Source organism: Nicotiana tomentosiformis, chromosome 3, assembly GCF_000390325.3.
Source record: "Nicotiana tomentosiformis chromosome 3, ASM39032v3, whole genome shotgun sequence".
In the NCBI taxonomy this organism is placed as follows: domain Eukaryota; kingdom Viridiplantae; phylum Streptophyta; class Magnoliopsida; order Solanales; family Solanaceae; genus Nicotiana; species Nicotiana tomentosiformis.
Window position 1 is genome coordinate 134,756,422 of NC_090814.1, and position 17,750 is coordinate 134,774,171.

General features: G+C 37.1%; 3 protein-coding genes across 4 annotated transcripts; all 3 read left to right on the top strand.

Moving 5' to 3' along the window:
• Nucleotides 1–5,709: 5,709 nt before the first annotated feature.
• On the top strand, nt 5,710–6,504 carry LOC138908534 (uncharacterized). The gene has a single exon (XM_070199210.1). The coding sequence runs from the start codon at nt 5,710–5,712 to the stop codon at nt 6,502–6,504; it is 795 nt and encodes a 264-aa protein (XP_070055311.1).
• A 1,146-nt stretch (nt 6,505–7,650) lies between these two features.
• On the top strand, nt 7,651–12,916 carry LOC104119363 (uncharacterized). 2 transcript variants are annotated; one of them, XM_070197666.1, is made up of 4 exons: nt 7,651–7,755; nt 7,807–9,382; nt 12,072–12,247; nt 12,337–12,916. In XM_070197666.1, exons 1-4 carry the CDS (start codon nt 7,651–7,653, stop codon nt 12,757–12,759), a joined length of 2,280 nt encoding a protein of 759 aa, XP_070053767.1. In that variant the 3' UTR covers nt 12,760–12,916. The 2 variants fall into 2 exon arrangements, with proteins under 2 accessions (XP_070053767.1, XP_009629148.2); XM_009630853.3 differs by having other exon boundaries at nt 7,651–9,382.
• Nucleotides 12,917–13,270: 354 nt separating this feature from the next.
• On the top strand, nt 13,271–17,532 carry LOC104119362 (U2 small nuclear ribonucleoprotein A'). Its single transcript, XM_009630852.4, has 8 exons — nt 13,271–13,569; nt 13,686–13,726; nt 13,809–13,938; nt 14,052–14,257; nt 15,302–15,475; nt 16,349–16,399; nt 16,535–16,711; nt 17,229–17,532. The coding sequence occupies exons 1-8, from the start codon at nt 13,488–13,490 to the stop codon at nt 17,232–17,234; spliced, it is 867 nt and encodes a 288-aa protein (XP_009629147.1). The 5' UTR covers nt 13,271–13,487; the 3' UTR covers nt 17,235–17,532.
• Nucleotides 17,533–17,750: the final 218 nt, after the last annotated feature.

Below are 17,750 nucleotides of genomic sequence, written 5' to 3' on the forward strand. Positions count from 1 at the left end.
ATATATATAAGACAAAGCGTAAATTTAACATATTACAAGACTTGAGTTATTAACACACCTTAAAACAGCAAAATAAGTTACCAAATTCAAGTTACAAGATTTTGGTCTTAATATCTAAGCCTCCAAAGAACATACATAAGTGTGACATATATATCATATACAAGTCCCAAAACTATACAAAACCATGGTGCATATGCAAATGTGATCTCTATAAGTGCTCCCAAAAAGACTACTTCATAAGGCCGTCTTCAAATTTCATCCCGTACATTACCTACGATAGAAAATAACTATCGCTAAGCATAAAGCTTAGTGGCGTATAAACTTTAGGGGCTTGGAGCCATTAATTTCTCCAATTCTCATTTTTAGTCATAGGTATCTCAAATGAAATATAATTTAAAATAAATAAACAAATATATCAAAAGTATCAAATATCAACCCTTGAAGTGTTTTCAATTATCAATAACTATGTTCAAGATTCAAGAGTTGAGAAAGTGTATACTATCAATCCAAGAAAGCTTGTCAAAAATATATTTTTTTCGCCCAATATGTATGTCATGCCATCACACTAAGCAAAATCAGATATCAAGATGGACCAAAATCCAAAATCAAGTAGGGTCAAAACCAACAGTCAAGAGAATCAAGAACTATATTAAAAATGGCTTCCTAGTTCGTACTTAACACGGACAAGTTCCATAATTTAAGACGAACTACAAATCCAAAGTCAAGATGGCAAAAGATCCAAATCAAGAGGCATGCCAAGATGAGTGACAACGTCACTGCCACAAGAAGGACAAAGTCCCAACAAGAATGCAAAATGATCAAATAATCCGTACGAGTGGGCGATTTAGCAAATATCTTGCAATACTTGATATAACACGAATACAATGCTATTAATTGAAGAGAAGAAAAATAAAATATCAGGTTATTTTAAAATATTCCAGCAAGTAAAGAGAGTACAAAGTTTATACACAACTCTTGGTATTTTATCACAAAATAGTTCAACCACAACTTGAGGACGTTCGAATCGTCTACGACCTAGATAAACCAAATCCGTCCACTTCCTCAAACACTTCTCCTTAGCTTTTATAAGGATGTATATACCTTAAATACATAATAAAATATCTATATAATTTTAGTAATTTAATATGTCAAACTAAACATGATATTGGTAAAAATTACAAAAAATGTTTGAAACAGAAATTCTGGACAGTATCACTGTCTCGTGTTGTGACTCAGATTTGAAGATTAAAAAGGACAAACTAGACTATGTGGTCTTCTTTATAGTTGTAGATATGTGTCTTAGAGTTTCAGAACATCTTGAATTACCCCCATATCAATTTTGTACAAAACGTTATGCTAAACTTACTAACAGTAGTACAAGGAGGGTTTGTAAAATAGAAAATCTGGGCAGCACCTGCCCTGTACTTCATCACCTATATTCGGGTAAATAAAGGACAAATCAGATTTTGATTCCTTCATAAGAGTTATATATCTATGAAATAGCTTTCCAGAAAGTCCTAGATCACTTAAAACGGATCTCTATACAACAAGATATGAAGAAAACCCTAATAGCTATCTAGTGTAAAAATGAGTTTAGTATCTTACCACAAAAGAGAAGAGCAACTTGAGCTTCACCAAGAACGAATTTTGCTGGTTGGTTTATTGAAAATTTATGGTGGTTTCCATGAAGTTTTCAGGTGATAAAAGGAGAGATGGTAGGGGTGTTTTTCCTTTTCTTGAAAGAATAAAAATGGGGAGTTTATGGAAGACTAAGTCAATCAAAGTTGTCTTTAAAATTTTTGGATAAATATGAAATAAAAATGGCTGCCCTACTACTAAATATCCTTAGATAAATACAAAAGAGTGACAATCCAAAAACTTAATTATAATGTATTTAACAATAATTCATCAAAATAATATTAAGTGTTACGCATAGCCACACCATGAAACTTCTTTGTCAGTATTAACATAACCTAGAGTAAGGAATTTTTATGTATTATAAATTTCACGCTTAGGAAGTGCGAAGTAAAAATATTTCCTCATTATAAAGATGCTCAATCGAAAATGCAAATATTAGTAAAAATTTGGGGTGTTACAACTGAGCTGAACACTAAGGACATGCAGGGGGAGCTAGGCAAAGAGGTTACGGTAGATCAAATTGAAGCTACTATGGGAGCTATTGAGCAGGTGGCTCTGGACTCTAAGGTGGTGAATCCTGTAGATTGAAAAACAGAGCCAAAAACATGGACCAAATTGTTTCAGCAAAATCGAGTAGCTACTCATAGAATGGCTCTCAGGTATGTTCCTCCTCAGACTATAGAAGGTCAAACTGTGGTGAAACTAGATTTGCAAGATGTGAAAGAAGCAGAAGAGAGATAGAGTGCTGCGTTGATAACCTATATTGTAGGTGATAATCCTGGATATAATGCTATGAGGAGGTATATTGTTCAGCATTGACTTGATGTTGCTGAGCCAGATCTATTTCTTCATGAGGATGGATATTATGTGATAAAATTTCAAAACCTAACTGATATACATCGAGTGTTTTATGCCGAGCCTCATTCTATCAGAAATAGACCAATAATCCTCAAGCCATAGTCTCTAGATTTTGATCTAAGTAAAGAGTTTCTATCTGATATACCACTGAGGGTGATTTTTCCTAAATTGCCAATGAGTTGCTGGGGTAGTAATGCCTTGAGCAAAATTGCTAGTGCTATTGGGAAACCCCTATTTGCTGATGAGTGCACCACTAAACAAACACGAATTTTCTATGCAAGGATGCTGATTGAAGTGAATGTTACAAAAGCAATGCCTACCGAGATTATGGTGATGGATCCTAGAGGAAGGGTATTTCAACAGGACTTGGTGTATGAGTGGAAGCCAGTATACTGTGACAAATGCCAGGTTATTGGTCATGTGTGTCGTACTCAATAAGGGCCAAGAGAACAGAATGAAGAGTAACTAAAGAGAAGAAGAGAAACAAAGAAAGTAACATATGAATGGAGGACTAAAGGTCCTATCACTAATGCAGCAGGTAACATAAAAAATGTGCAGAAAGAAGCAAGTGGTATAGAGATCTATAAGACAGATGAAGTAACTGATAAGCAAAATGGGATTGTCCAGGAGAAAACTCAACACTGTTTACCAGTGGAGACAAGGCAGTCCAATCATAATCAAAGTGAAGGAGGTATAGAGAACAATGGAGCGGCTGCAATAGACAAAGGCAAGAAGCAAGTGTTAGATTTTAGCCTTGAAAATTTTCCTATGCTAACACCTTTGTCTAGTAAAAATGGATCTAAAATTGGAACAATAGTTCCTAGTAGGAGCTTTACCTTGCCTCATGATAGGGGTGGGGGAATTAACTCAATCAATGAAGTGGTTACTATGGAATGTCAGGGGTATTAATAAGTGGTATAAGAGGAAGGAGCTGAAAAACTACTTGAAGACCAAAAACATCAAATTTGCATGTATGATTGAAACTAGAGTAAAGGAGCAGAAAGCTAAAGGAGTCAGCCACCACATTGCCCCTGGCTGAGAGATGCTATACAATTACAATGTTGCAGTAAATGGAAGAATATGGGTGATACAGGATACTAGTTACTACTCAGTCAAGTTAATCAAGGCAGAAGCACATGTTATCCATTGTGTTGTTAAAGACATCAGGAAGGACCACGAGTATGCAGTATCAACAGTCTGTGGATTTAACGCAGTAGAAAAAAGGAAGCAGTTATGGGAAAACCTGATAGAGATAGATCAAATGACATCCATTCCATGGGTGATTGGGGGGATTTTAATGATGTCCTACAATTGTAAGATAGGATGCATGGAAATCCAGTTACTATGGCTGAAACTCAAGACTTCAGCAGGTGTATACAAGACCTAAGACTTAGTGAATTGACTTGGGAAGGTGAGTACTATCCATGGTCTAATAAACAAGATGGCTGTGACAGGATATGGAGCAGAATTGGCAAGAGTTTTGGAAATTATGAATGGATGATGCAATGGAGGCATATTTCTACTTTATATAAGATGCCTTTCATTTCTGATGATGCACCTATGAGCTTAACTTTCAATGATAACCAAAGAAGCAGGAAAACTCCATTCAATTTCTTTAATGTCTGGGCAGACCATGAGAGGTTCTTAACTGATGTTCAGCAAATTTGGCAATAAAGATTTCATAGGCAGAAGATCCAAGATGTGTGGATGAAACTCAAAGCATTAAGGCCAGTACTGAGAAAGCTTAATGTTGAGGAGTTTAAGTTCATTAGACAGAAGATAGAGATAGCCAGAATTGAACTTGAAAAGGTACAAAGAAGCATGGATACAAACTGCTCTGTTGAGATGTTGCTGAAGGAAAATGAGATGGTACAAAATCTGGAAAAGTGGGATATGATTGAAGAAGGAATTCTGAAACAAAAAGCTAGAGCAAAGTGGATACAGCTAGGTGATTCCAATACTAAATATTTCTCAAATGTCATGAAAGAAAGGAGCCAAAGGAAGCAAATATTAGAGCTGCATTCTATCACTGGTAACAGAATAACTGACTCAGAAAACATCAAAAGGGAGATAGTAGAATTCTATAAGTCACTGATGGGCGTTGATGCTCAATCACTTCCTGCTATAGATAAAATGGTTCTGCACAAGGGGCCTAAACTTAATCAACAACAAAGGATTGAATTGTGTAAAGATGTGACTCCAGAAGAAATTTATGAGGGTCTGTGTTCTATTGGTGATGATAAGGCACCTGGTGTTGATGGGTACAATGTATGCTTCTTTAAGAAAGCATGATCCATTATCAAAGATGAAGTCACTGAAGCTGTACTGGAGTTTTTTACCACTAGAAAATTGTATAGGGCTATAAATTGCACAGCCATCACCTTGGTTCCTAAGGTTTCTAAGCCTAAAACTGTAAAAGAGTTCAGACCTATTGCATGTTGCACTATGCTATACAAAATGATATCCAAGATTCTAGCAGCAAGGATACAAGGCATCATTAGTACAATCATCAATGAAGCTCAAGCGGGGTTTATACCTGGGAGAAAGATTGCAGATAATATACTACTGGCACATGAGTTGGTGAAGGCTTATTCTAGGAAGAACATTTCTCATAGGTGTATGATAAAGATAGACTTACAGAAAGCTTATGATTATGTTGAATGGCCATATATGAGGCAAGTTATGGAATAGTTGGGATTTCCTCAGCTATTCACATCTTGGGTTATGGAATGTATACAGATAGTTAACTATTCTATTATTGTTAATGGTGAGCCAACAAAACCATTCAATGCTGCTAAGGGATTGAGACAGGGTGATCCTATGTCACCTTTTTTGTTTGCCATAGCAATGGAGTACTTAAGTAGGAACCTGGCTAACCTTAAGATGGTGGATGAGTTTAAATATCACCCTAAGTGTGCCAAGCTAGGGATCACTCACCTAAGCTTTGTTGATGACTTGTTGTTATTTGCCAGAGGAGATCTGAAGTTAGTTCAAGTAGTGCAACAAAAATTTTATCAGTTCACTCAGGTTTCTGGGCTCTAAGCAAACCTCAACAAGAGTGAAACATATTTTGGAGGAGTTCCTATAGAAGATAGACAACAAATCCTTTAACTTTTGGGCCTTTCTACTCGAGAACTACCCTTCAAATACCTAGGTGTGCCTCTATCTACTAAGAAACTGAGTATACTTCAATGGCAGCCCCTCATTGATAAAATGACTGCAAAGATTACTTCATGGACTGCAAAGACCTTGTCATATATAGGAAGAGTACAGATAGTTCAAAGTATATTGTTTGGTATCCAGGCTTTCTGGGCACAATTATTTATACTCCCAACAAAAGTGATCAAGATTGTGGAGGGGATATGTAGATCTTATATATGGTCCGGAGCAAATGAAATCACAAAGAAGGCTCTGCTGGCCTGGGACAGAGTATGTCTACCTAAAGCTGGAGGTGGCCTTAATATTACCAATTTTAAGTTATGGAACAAAGTAGCCATTGCTAAGACCAGCTGGGACTTAGCACATAAGCAAGACAAGCAATGGATCCGATGGATTCATACATATTACATTAAAAATCAACAGATGAACACAATGCCAATACCACAACAAGCTTGTTGGATGGTGAGAAAAGTAATTGAGGCAAAGGAGATACTGGAAGCTAGACACTTTGTACAACTTCACAACAGAAGCTTGATCAGACAAATCTACTTGCACTTGCTTGGTGATTACAACAGGGTGGAATGGAAAAGCTTGATATTTAATAATACAGCAAGACCAAAAGCAAAATTCATAATATGGCTTATGATGCATGGAAGATTGACGACATGTGACAGATTGAGCAGTTGGAAGATTATTGTTGATACTCAGTGTGTAATGTGCAGAAAACAAGTGGAAACCAGAGATCATCTATTCGTACAATGTGAATATACTAAGCAGATTTGGAGTAAACTGTGCAACTGGATGCAAAAGCAGTACCTGGGATTTATTGATTGGCACCAGTTCCTATAATAGGTAGTAATGTGCGCTAAAGGAAAATCTCAGCATGCACAGGTCTTTAAAGTGGTCTATGCGGAAGTTGCTTATCAAATTTGGATTGAAAGGAACAAGCGTATTTTTGAACAAAAAAATAGAGTATGGGAGCAGACTGCAAAGGAAATAGCTTATGTTGTTAGTGTTCGAGTTACTCCTAGAAACAAGTCTTTTGTGTATAGTAGGGGTGTTCATAAAAACCCGAAAAATCGAACCAAACCGACTAAAAAAATCAATACTTTTTAGGTTTGGTTTGGTTTTGGTTTTAAATTTTAAAAACCGATCAAATTTGGTTTGGTTTTGGTTTTAATAAAAAAATAACCGAAAAAACTGAACCAAACCGACTATAAAAAGTAGCTATATAAATTTATTATTACACCTATATATATGTTTATTTTTATATAAAGTTTCTGAAATTTTATGGTACATATTAGTCATTTGTATTTTTAGTCTAGTTCTTTGCTATTATAATAATCTAATTCTTTGCCTTCTAGTTTGATTGGTAGTTTTCTTTTGCTAAGTACAAGAATTTATTTCATGCTAAAAATAATCGATTTTTAATTGAGCACTTAAATTATTCATCACTATTTGAGTCAATTATCATCAATATATCTTGTTAAATGATATATTTCTCAAAGAGCAATTAGTTTGATAGTGCTATATTAAAAATGTAGTCGCCGAAATATATGTTTGGTAGTGTATGTCTATTTAAGAAAAACCGATAAATAACCGAAAAAATCGAAAAACCAACAAAAACCGAATCGATAAAACACCGACTTAATTGGTTTGGTTCTAATATTTGAAAAATCGACTTAGTTGGTTTAGTTTCTTTTTAGGAAAAAATCGACTCAAACCGAACCATAAACACCCCTAGGGTATAACTTATGTTTCTAGATAGTAGAGTATGAAATGTCCATAGTATGATAGCAAACTGTGTTTTGTAATTGCTATAGTTTTGTAATTGCTATTTGGTGATTAGTTACCAAAAAAAAATGAAGGCGAGGATTGCAGTAAGAAGCGTCCGTTTATGAATTGTGCAATCAACAATCGGAAACGGCGACGCATTAGGGGATTCTTATACTCCGTCTATTCTCAATTCTCCGGTTCTCCACTTCTAAACCGACGATGAGTAAACCGGTAAATATCGCCGCAACCGCCACGTCTCAGTCACAGCCACCGTTGGCCACTCAAGTCCAAGCACAAACAGCAAACGATTCGCTGCAGAATTACCTAACCAAACAATCGGAATTTCAGCAACCACCATTACATTCCCAGGATGACTCAATTTCCAATCTCCGCCAAATCTCCGGTGCCCTTTTGGCGGTCCATCGCTGCCTCACTGAGCTACAACAACACGTTGATTCCATCCGGACCTCAATCGACTCTATGCTACCCCCACATACAACTAATACCGCTCCTTTAACCACGTCATCACCACAAGCAGCGGCTTCCCCAGCCCCAGCCGCAGACACAACATCAACCCCAGTCCCAGTCCCTGAATCATCTTGGGAATCCGACCCATCTGAAGAAGAAGAAGAAGAGGAAGAAGTGAGATCCTCTCCTCGTTCAGAGCTGATATCCACTCATCGTTCAGAGCTGGAAACCCTCTGCGAAAAAGAGGAAGAGGAAGAGGAAGATGTGAGATCCCCTCCTCGTTCAGAGCTGATATCCACTCATCGTTCAGAGCTGGAGAGCCTCTGCGATAAAAAAGTGAAAGTAGAAGACAAAGAAGAGGAAGACGCGAGATGCCCTCCTCGTTCAGAGCTGATATCCACTCATCATTCAGAGCTGGAGAGCCTCTGCAATAAAGAAGTGATAGAAGAAGACAAAGAAGAGAAAGACGTGAGATGCCCTCCTCGTTCAGAGGTGGAGAACCTCTGCGATAAAAAAGTGAAAGTAGAAGACAAAGAAGAGGAAGACGCGAGATGCCCTCCTCGTTCAGAGCTGGAGAGCCTCTGCGATAAAGAAGTGATAGAAGAAGACAAAGAAGAGAAAGACGTGAGATGCCCTCCACGTTCAGAGCTGGAGAGCCTCTGCGATAAAGAAGTGATAGAAGAAGACAAAGAAGAGGAAGACGTGAGATGCCCTCCTCGTTCAGAGCTGGAGAGCCTCTGCGACAAAGAAGTGATAGAAGAAGACAAAGAAGAGGAAGACGTGAGATTTCCTCCTCGTTCAGAGCTGATATCCACTCATCGTTCAGAGCTGATATCCACTCATCGTTCAGAGCTGGAGAGCCTCTGCGAAAAAGAAGTGAAAGAAGATAAAGAAGAGGAAGACGTGAGATTTCCTCCTCGTTCAGAGCTGATATCTACTCCTCGTTCAGAGCTGGAGAGCCTCTGCGAAATGATGGATGGTCGCGGTCTGCGGAGGTACATGGTAATGCATCTCTTAGATATAAAAGGACTGCTTGAGCAAGTCCCTAAGGCATTGAGACTCTCCAGCAATCCAGCAAGGCTTGTATTGGAATGTGTCGGCAAGTTTTATACTCAAAAGGGCAAGGCGTTCGTTAAGGGCTCGCAAATGGTCCAGTCAAGGAAGGCTTCTGTATTGGTTTTGCAGTGCTTCTTGTTGATGGGAATCAGCGACGAGATTGAGATAGGGGTGAAGCAAGAGGCGGAGCAGGCAGCTTTAGCATGGAGAAAGAGGTTGATTGCCGAAGCAGGCATACTTAAGGCTGAAGAAATTGATGCCCGGGGTTTGTTGATGCTTGTTGGGTGTTTCGGAATTCCAGGAAGATTTAAAAATGAGGATATCAGGGATTTGATTTGGGTAATTTTCCACGGGCAGGGGAGAATTCGCAAAATTTTATTTTCTGGTAGCCTCAGGAGATCAAATGTCCTCGTGGCAAAGATTCCAGGTCCTTTTTTCATGAATTCAATTTGTCACTAAGCTACGTTTGCATTTCATCACTCGCTACTCTGGTACATGCTTGTTTGGTGACCATTTAACTAGTCTGATTGGACATGATTACCTAGAAGCAACAAATAAATACCTAATGATCTCATTTTCAAAGTTCTTTATTCCACAACATAAATTTCTTACTTTGTATATTTCTTCCTTTTATGTCAGTAGATGGATGTAAAACCTAAAATTAAGATAGGAAAAATGAAATGAAAGAGTGTTACGGAAGTGTCATGTGAGAAAAGGATGTCTAACAAAGTGGAAGACAAGTTCTATAGAAGGGTTGTAAGACCAACAATTTTATATGAGAACGAATGGGCCTTTAAGTACCAACATATCCACAAAAATGAAGAACGTAAAAATGCGGATGTTAAAATGAATATATTAACTCTATAAGATTTGATTAAGTTAGAAATAATCACATCCAACAGATGGTGCAAGTAACGCATAGAGGAGAAAATGAAAGGTCAAAATTGGTGAGTAGATCTCCATGTGCCCGGATGGTAGGTGTAATAATATGATGGCTGAATGTGATAAAATTGGACTTACCAATCATAAACCCCATGGAGGGAAGTTGTCTTAAAGGACCTAAAAACCTACAAAATCAGTGCATATTTGGCTTAGAACATAATAAAATGAGAGGATCCATATGGGTGATACCAACTGATTGAGATTAAGGCTTAGTTTTTGTTGTTGCACTTACAACAGGTGTAGGGATAAATGTATAAATTTGAAAATTCATAGAATTGGAATCCTAATTTGTCGTGGTAGTCAAATTATTTAGTATTGGAATGAAATGAACCTGAATAGCGCGCAATTGACGCAAAGTATTTTCATATAATTGTACCCAAGTACCCAACTAGGTTGAGATTGAGGCATAGTTGATAAAGTTGATTGTTTTATGTAAGTAGTATTTCTTCGATGTACTGAGGTGAGGTTCCCATACATTAGTTAGTGGCAAAAGTATAACATAATGTCTTGGTCGAACTCAGAAAGAAGAGACTCAAAAAAGGACAAACAAGTAAGAAATTTGGTATATATGTATTTTTTGCTTTAATTGTTGATTTGTAAAGTAAAATTGGTTTGCGTGTAAGGATTTGCTGACTTTATTCCATGTTTGATCCAACGAGAACAGTAATATAAATTATGGTGGTAATGGGTTAGGGGGCTTCAATTTTTTGATAATTATTAGAAGCCACTAAACCAATTGAGCTAATTGCTACTGCTCTAAATATGAAAGCGAAGAGAAAGCTTGCCAAATTAGGGGAGTTAATGTATTCCTACCCCGGTGGCTTGAAACTTGCTACACCTCTAAAGTACAAGAGCATTTCCTAGCTGGTTCACTATGGTGAAAAGGATGAAGGACCCATTGCTTGCAAAAAATAAAAATTCATATAGGAGTTCTCTCTTTCTTATACAGTTTAGCGAGGGTGGCCAGGAGATAATTATTGAGGATTCACTAACAAGCAGGAGAAGCTCTTGGCTTCTAAGGTGACGAACTTACTCCTTTACACTGATGACCACATCATCATTCCATCAAATCATGACTGAATTTGGTGACCTTCTATCTCGAAGGATGTATTGGATTACTGGTTTCGAAGAGGGTCTAGGCTTTGTGCTTATTTGAGTACTACTTCCCTGGTCCAATTTTTACTGCTTTTCCGTAATGGAGCTGAAACTGATGGTGACGGTGAAATAACTGCTGCTGCTGGCTGTGAAACAGGAACAAACAATGATCTAAAAGCTGGCATGCTGCATGATCTGACAAGTTTTGGAAACATTTCCAGCACAAAAATAAGTGAAGCTGAGGATCAAGTATTATCTAGCTTATCTTGAGAAGATCTGAACAGGAAGTTTGGCTCATGAACTTTTTCATAAACAGAAGACTGATATTTGCACCATTATGCACACTAGCGTACTACCTTAGAACCAAAAGTTGTAATTTAACTCATTGTTGTCTGGATTTCCTACCTTGAACCTTGATGACAAGGTTCTTATTGAGGATGTGAGTATTCTTGTGAAGGAGCAAGTGTACCAAGCTGACTATGATTCCACGACGGATGCCACGGATGAAATGCAAAATAACTTTGTGTGGGACATAGACTGAGCATGTGAAGTTGAGCAAAAGTGTGGGTGAGAAATTAGTTATAAACGTAGCAAAAGGGCTCAGAGCATTTTGGAGGTTGAAGTTGTCAATTGTTTGGCTCTGTTTTCTCATCTCCTTTCATCTATGTTCCTCATCCCCTTCTGGTTACTTATTTCTCTGTTATTTCCAGATTCTCTACTTAGTTGTGATGTGCTAGAAATTGTGTTGTTCCTTTTGTCAGTTGTAATTTAGAGTTCAGTAATCACAATATAAATCAGTGGTTGGTGTTGAGATTTGCATTTTTACACTTTCCAATTTAGGTAAACTGTAAAAGTCATGGACCTCTTTTCAAACCTCATATCTGCTTGGAGGTTACATTCCTTCTTATTTGTTTGTTTTCGTTGTTCGTGATTTCGGAGATGAAGCCTTATTATGTGATTATATCTTTATATGATTCATTTTACAGTTTTTGATACCTTATCTCAAATAATACATTTGACCTTGTCGTAGTTGCTAATTTATCGCTTACTTAACACTATTTTATGTAAATCTATGGCAGATATAATAGAGGGGATGGCGATGCAAAAGATGGAAGTTGACGCTGCTCATATTGCCTATACCTTTGGAATTGAGGACAGAGTTAGCCCTCAGAGATTTTTGACATCATTTTTACTAGAGTCAGAAGAGTCATTGAAGAAAATGGTGGAACAATCACAAGGTTCACTTGCTGCTGTGGTAATTTCTTTCCAGCACTGATAGCCCTCCCTCCCTGATTTCTCTCCTGATCTGCTCAAGTTAACCGTACATTTTGTTATTTTGTACAGGATCAAGCAAAAAGGAAGCACTTGTTTGATCTGAGATCTGTTATCAAATGTTTGGGACATCATGATATTGATCCTTCAGAACTTCTTCCCAGGTGGCAAATCAATGAGAAAATAATGAGCTTGGAGAAAGAAATTACCGTAGGTGAGAACCTTAACAAAAAAGAAATTGCCAGAGGTGCGAAGATGGCACAAAAGAGAAAAATTGATGAAACTGAGTCGTCTAGATGGTTCAGCAACAAAGAACCGAAGCACTCACATGTTTCAAATCCATGGCTACAACAGGAAAGAGTTGATAGTACACCGGGGCAAATAGGGAGTCATACTGGTCAGCTATATGGAAGGCTTGGAAATGCAGCCATGTATGACGGACTGGCCTCCTGCAGCTATACTCATCTTTTGTCCTACTTGTACTGGCCGAGATAGTTTGTCATTACTTTCTACCTTAGTTTCTATTTTTGTTGTATTTCACTAAGGTCTCTTAAGACGTACATAGTCTCAGAAATGTTTGCGTTTCATTAGCTACTGAGAAAACTCTAGCCAATATTCAAGGCTTAGATAATAAGATCTCAAATTTTATTTACTTGTTTATCTCATTCTCCTTAAATACACCAGATACATTTTATGTTTGCTCCCTTCCTCCTTGTTTCTTTATCTCATTTTGCTTTAATCCAAGAGGTCAAAGCTTCAATTCAGTGGTCCTATCAACTGACCCGTAAAATAAACAGAAGGAAAAAAAAGAAGAGATGATGGTGTCTTTGGTATTTAGTTTTCATGAAAGATGTTACATGTGCAGTTGTGGTAAAATAGATTAATTAGAAAACTTATTTGTAGGCCATATTTCGATATTCTGTTAGGCAAAAAGTAACTTATAGCAAATAGTAAATGTGAGAAGAGAGATTATAGAAGTGATGTATTTTGATAGTACTATTAATTTTGAGAATTAAAATTGACAACAATATATTTATGTATTCGCCGAAAAATGTAATGCAGAACAATTTTTGGACATATATACAGCCGAATCGTACTGTAATATAGTCCGACCAAGGGCAATATAGTAAACTTACTCTTAGTTTCTCCTCCAGGCTTACAAAAACCTTAAGCAGTGAGAATATAGGGGTTTTTCTTGCTTCGGCTGCAGAAGTGATAGAAAAATGGTGAGGCTAACGGCGGATTTGATTTGGAAAAGTCCTCACTTCTTCAATGCCATTCGCGAACGCGAGTTAGATCTTCGAGGTTTCTTCTTTAAACCCTAGTATTTCTCTTTTAGCTTCGAACTCCAACACATAACTTTTAAAGCGCGCTGTGGTAAAAGCTTAATGTTTAATTTTATAACTTTTTTTTGTGCACAGGAAATAAGATTCCTGTTATTGAGAACTTGGGTGCTACTGAGGTCAGCTTCTTTTGCTTCTTGTTTTACTTAAGATTTATATTTATTGGGAAGAGTTTCAGAAATTGCTTTTTTTGTTTAACAGGATCAATTCGACACAATTGATTTATCTGATAATGAGATTGTTAAACTCGAGAATTTTCCTTATCTTAATCGGCTTGGAACCTTACTAATGAACAACAATAGGATTACGCGTATTAACCCCAACATTGGAGGTGAGATATTAGGCGAATGAAGTGTTTATGTTCCATTCTAAGTGTCATAAATTTGATTTTGTTAGGGTTTTTATTTGATGAGAGATTTGTTTTTGTTTTTTGTGATGTTGCAGAGTTTCTGCCAAAGTTGCACACTTTGATTCTTACCAGCAATAGACTTACAAATCTGGTTGAAATTGATCCGCTTGCGTCTCTACCAAACCTGAAGTTTCTTAGTCTGCTTGACAACAATATCACAAAGAGACCAAATTATCGACTTTATGTCATTCACAAATTGAAGTCCTTGCGTTTGTTGGATTTCAGGAAAGTAAAGCAAAAGGTTAGTTTGCTGGTTCCTTCCGTCTCTTCATTTGAATGATGTAGGAACTCCTAAAATATGTTGATGGTTCAGCTTGTGGTTTTAGGTAAAATTGTCCTGCTGTACTTGTTATTTGGACTTGAAATACGGTGCCATCCTGAATTTCCTCAAACATGCTAGAAAAAGTATAACAATTTATTACGTATAAAAAGAAACAGAGAATGGGTTCCCAATTTTGAAACCATATGCATTTTCTTCTTTTATCCTTGCAAAATGCTCCTTTAATTAAGTGGGGGCTGTTCAGCATGCGGTCTGAACCAGTGTAGTTGCATAAGATAGCGTCAAGTTTGCACACATAGAGAAATGACAGACCTTGTAAATCTGTTTGCTAGAAAATTAAATGGAAATGGAGAAGACAAAGGTTACCCTCCTTGAATAGGCCGAACCCCAAGATAAGGTGCCTAAATGAAAAATACTTTTAGGTTTAGGGTGCTGTCTATTCTTAGTATCTTAATTTTATCCTTTTAAAGAAGTTTTAAGATTATATCTTAAAGCAGAGGACATAGCTGGTATAAATTCTATTACCCGTCGAAAACTTAATAGTATTTGGTTAGAAAAACTCTATTACTTGTCTTGGATTTAACTTGTAGTTGTTTGCTTTATGAGATTGCCAATAAGCATTATTTTATTGAGATATTCTGGGATTAGACACATGAACTCAGACCTTAACATATAATGTTACTACACTCTTTTACTTGTCTATATAAACATACAACTATTATGTATGCTTGCTCATCTCTTTATTCGCTGATGCTCGATGGTTGACTGGTTGTTTCTGGTTTCATGCCAGAATTTCTAGGGTATGTTCGTTAAATCTGTATTAAGTGATGTATGAAATCGAGCTTTTGTACTCCATGCCGTTGAAGCTTGTATTCCATTTGCGTTTATGATTAACCAATCCAAATGTTATATTTTCTCCTTTGGATTGGAGGTGGGTGAGGAAGCACCCAGAATTACTTTAAACAGCTGCATATTGAGCTGTCGGGCTTAATTTTGTTGATATAGGAGCGATTGGAAGCAAGTAATTTATTTGCGTCAGAAGAAGCTGAAGAACAGGCTAAAAAGGAATCTGTGAAGACCTTTGTACCTGGTGAGGTTCCGGCAGCCACCGAGGAAACAAAGGAAGATGAAGCACCTAAACCAGTTGCTCCTACACCTGAGCAAATTATAGCAATTAAGGTACAATATGTCATTTATCACTTACTGTTCCTTAGCAATTCTTCCTCTTTTCGATTGCATTTTAAGGATTAGGATGGTGGAACAGATTGTTTTGACATGTCTATATGTCGAGGGAATTTGTTGTTATGAAATATGGATAGGACCAACCTATTTACTGTCTGTGTAAAAGAGGTCAACTACTTACTATCTGATTTATGTTTTCTGTCTAGCCTTCAGTTGCAAGTGCCAATCATTCCACACACACACACCCCAAAAATAAAAAAATAAAAAAATACAGTACTCCTTTGTACAGCTCTGTGAACAGCACTTTGCCCATATAAAGCTTACAAATCAACTAGTTTCAGCAACACAACCAATCATAAAATGAAATGCTTTTTGAGAACGAACAGTGGTTAACAAAGCAATCTTCACTATATCAGGTCGTAATAGACCAGAACATTAGAAAGAAAACTATATATTGAGTCATAGAAGAACAGTACCTTCTTTGGATTGAGGCTACTTGTTTGAATCTTGTAAGAGAAGTCATCAGACTCTTCCAGTGACTTGTAGGTCAGAGCTCAACTAGTTAGCTCTTTTATTATAATAGGAGCATGTCATGTCCACTGAATTTGTTGTCAACATCAATGGACCGTTGCACAAGAGAGGCTAGAAGGAGTTTATACTTATTGGTCTTGATGCACTAAGCTTTTCTCTTTATTGGTAAAATTTGGTCTAAATATGGGTTTTCATGATTATGGAACCGCACCCAGTAGATTGAAGCATGCCGAATAACTCTCCTCATGGATTTGTGAAGAAGACACCACTCCAAAAGTGAATAGAACAGTCCTTTCCTTCTTGCTAGTTCAATTAATTTATTTCTTTTTGCATGTGCAGGCTGCCATTGTGAATTCCCAAACTCTCGAGGAGGTTGCTAGACTTGAACAGGTGATACATAAAGTTTTGATTTACTAAATTAGTATATTTGTCAACTTTTTCCTTTATGAAGAAGACCTTGCTCATATCCCCTTACTTTTTCTAATATGTTTTGGGAAACTTATGGTGACGTGTAAAATTGTGCAGGCATTGAGGTCTGGCCAGCTTCCTGCAGATCTAAATATTGGTGATTACGATATTGCTGCTAAAAAGGAAGACGCCAAAGAAGACAAGATGGTAACAGATGGCGACGATAAAGCTTACAAGACGGAGGAGGAAAATATACCTGAGCAGAAGACTGACGGTCCTACAGATATGGAGCAGGTGCAAATTATTCTAATATAAAACTTGATGACTGTCTTTCTTTTTTCTTATGTTATACTGCCTCTTGTTTAAGTTTTCTGGGTTATCATCTGGAACTGGTTGGTACTTGCATTAGCTTACAAGAAGAATATCATTTTGGTCAACGTACTGAGTTACTTAACTGTTGCATGCCTAAATTTTGGAACAGTGAGCCAAAGTGGTAAGGTTGCGTACATTTTACCCCTCCGGACCCCACTTGTGGGAAACTACTGGGTTTGTTGTTGTTCTTGAGCCAAAGTTTTGAGAATCACTCATAGCATTACTATACCTTCCCTATTCATTGCGGGTTGGTTATTTGTCAGCACCGGTTTAGCTGTGTTAAATAAATCATCTAGCTTAATGCGTAAATGCATTAGTAGACTTGTCTATTTGTTTATGCCCTTTGACTTTCACAATGTATTCCAGAAAACTGCATTGTACTGTTTAAGTCGCCTAATTTCCTCTGTTTTTTTTTTTTTTTTTTTTTTACTTTTTTCAGGAGTAGACACCCGGAGTTATCATGTGTGAGGTGGAACATTCCGATGCCAGTACCGTGCCTCTAGTCATGCACGGTTGATCTGCAGATTCATTTTTAAGAGATAGGGATTAAATTGTATTCTGCTGTGTACTAAGACCTTTTCTTGCATTTTGATCTTAAAAGACTGAATAGCTGCCAAGTTTATATCTTTAGCTTGAAAGCATCAAGTGAGAAAGCTGAATTAATGTGTCAAAGTTGTATTACTGTCGGTTGGATGAGAGAGAATGTAGAAAAAACAAAAAACAAAAAACAAAAGGTTTGGTTAGTCGTGTCTTTTCTTTGTTCTCTTCTTTCCCTCTGATAAACTAAATGAAAGTTCGTGATGATTAACCAAGCGCATCTTCCGTAGAAAGAATATCCGACAACCAAACCCGTCTTGGTTGAAGCTTTTCATTATTCACATGATTAACTAATTCTATCTTCATAAAAAATAAGGTGAACTATGGTTAGCTTCTTTCTCTTTTTAGCAGATAAATTGTGGGT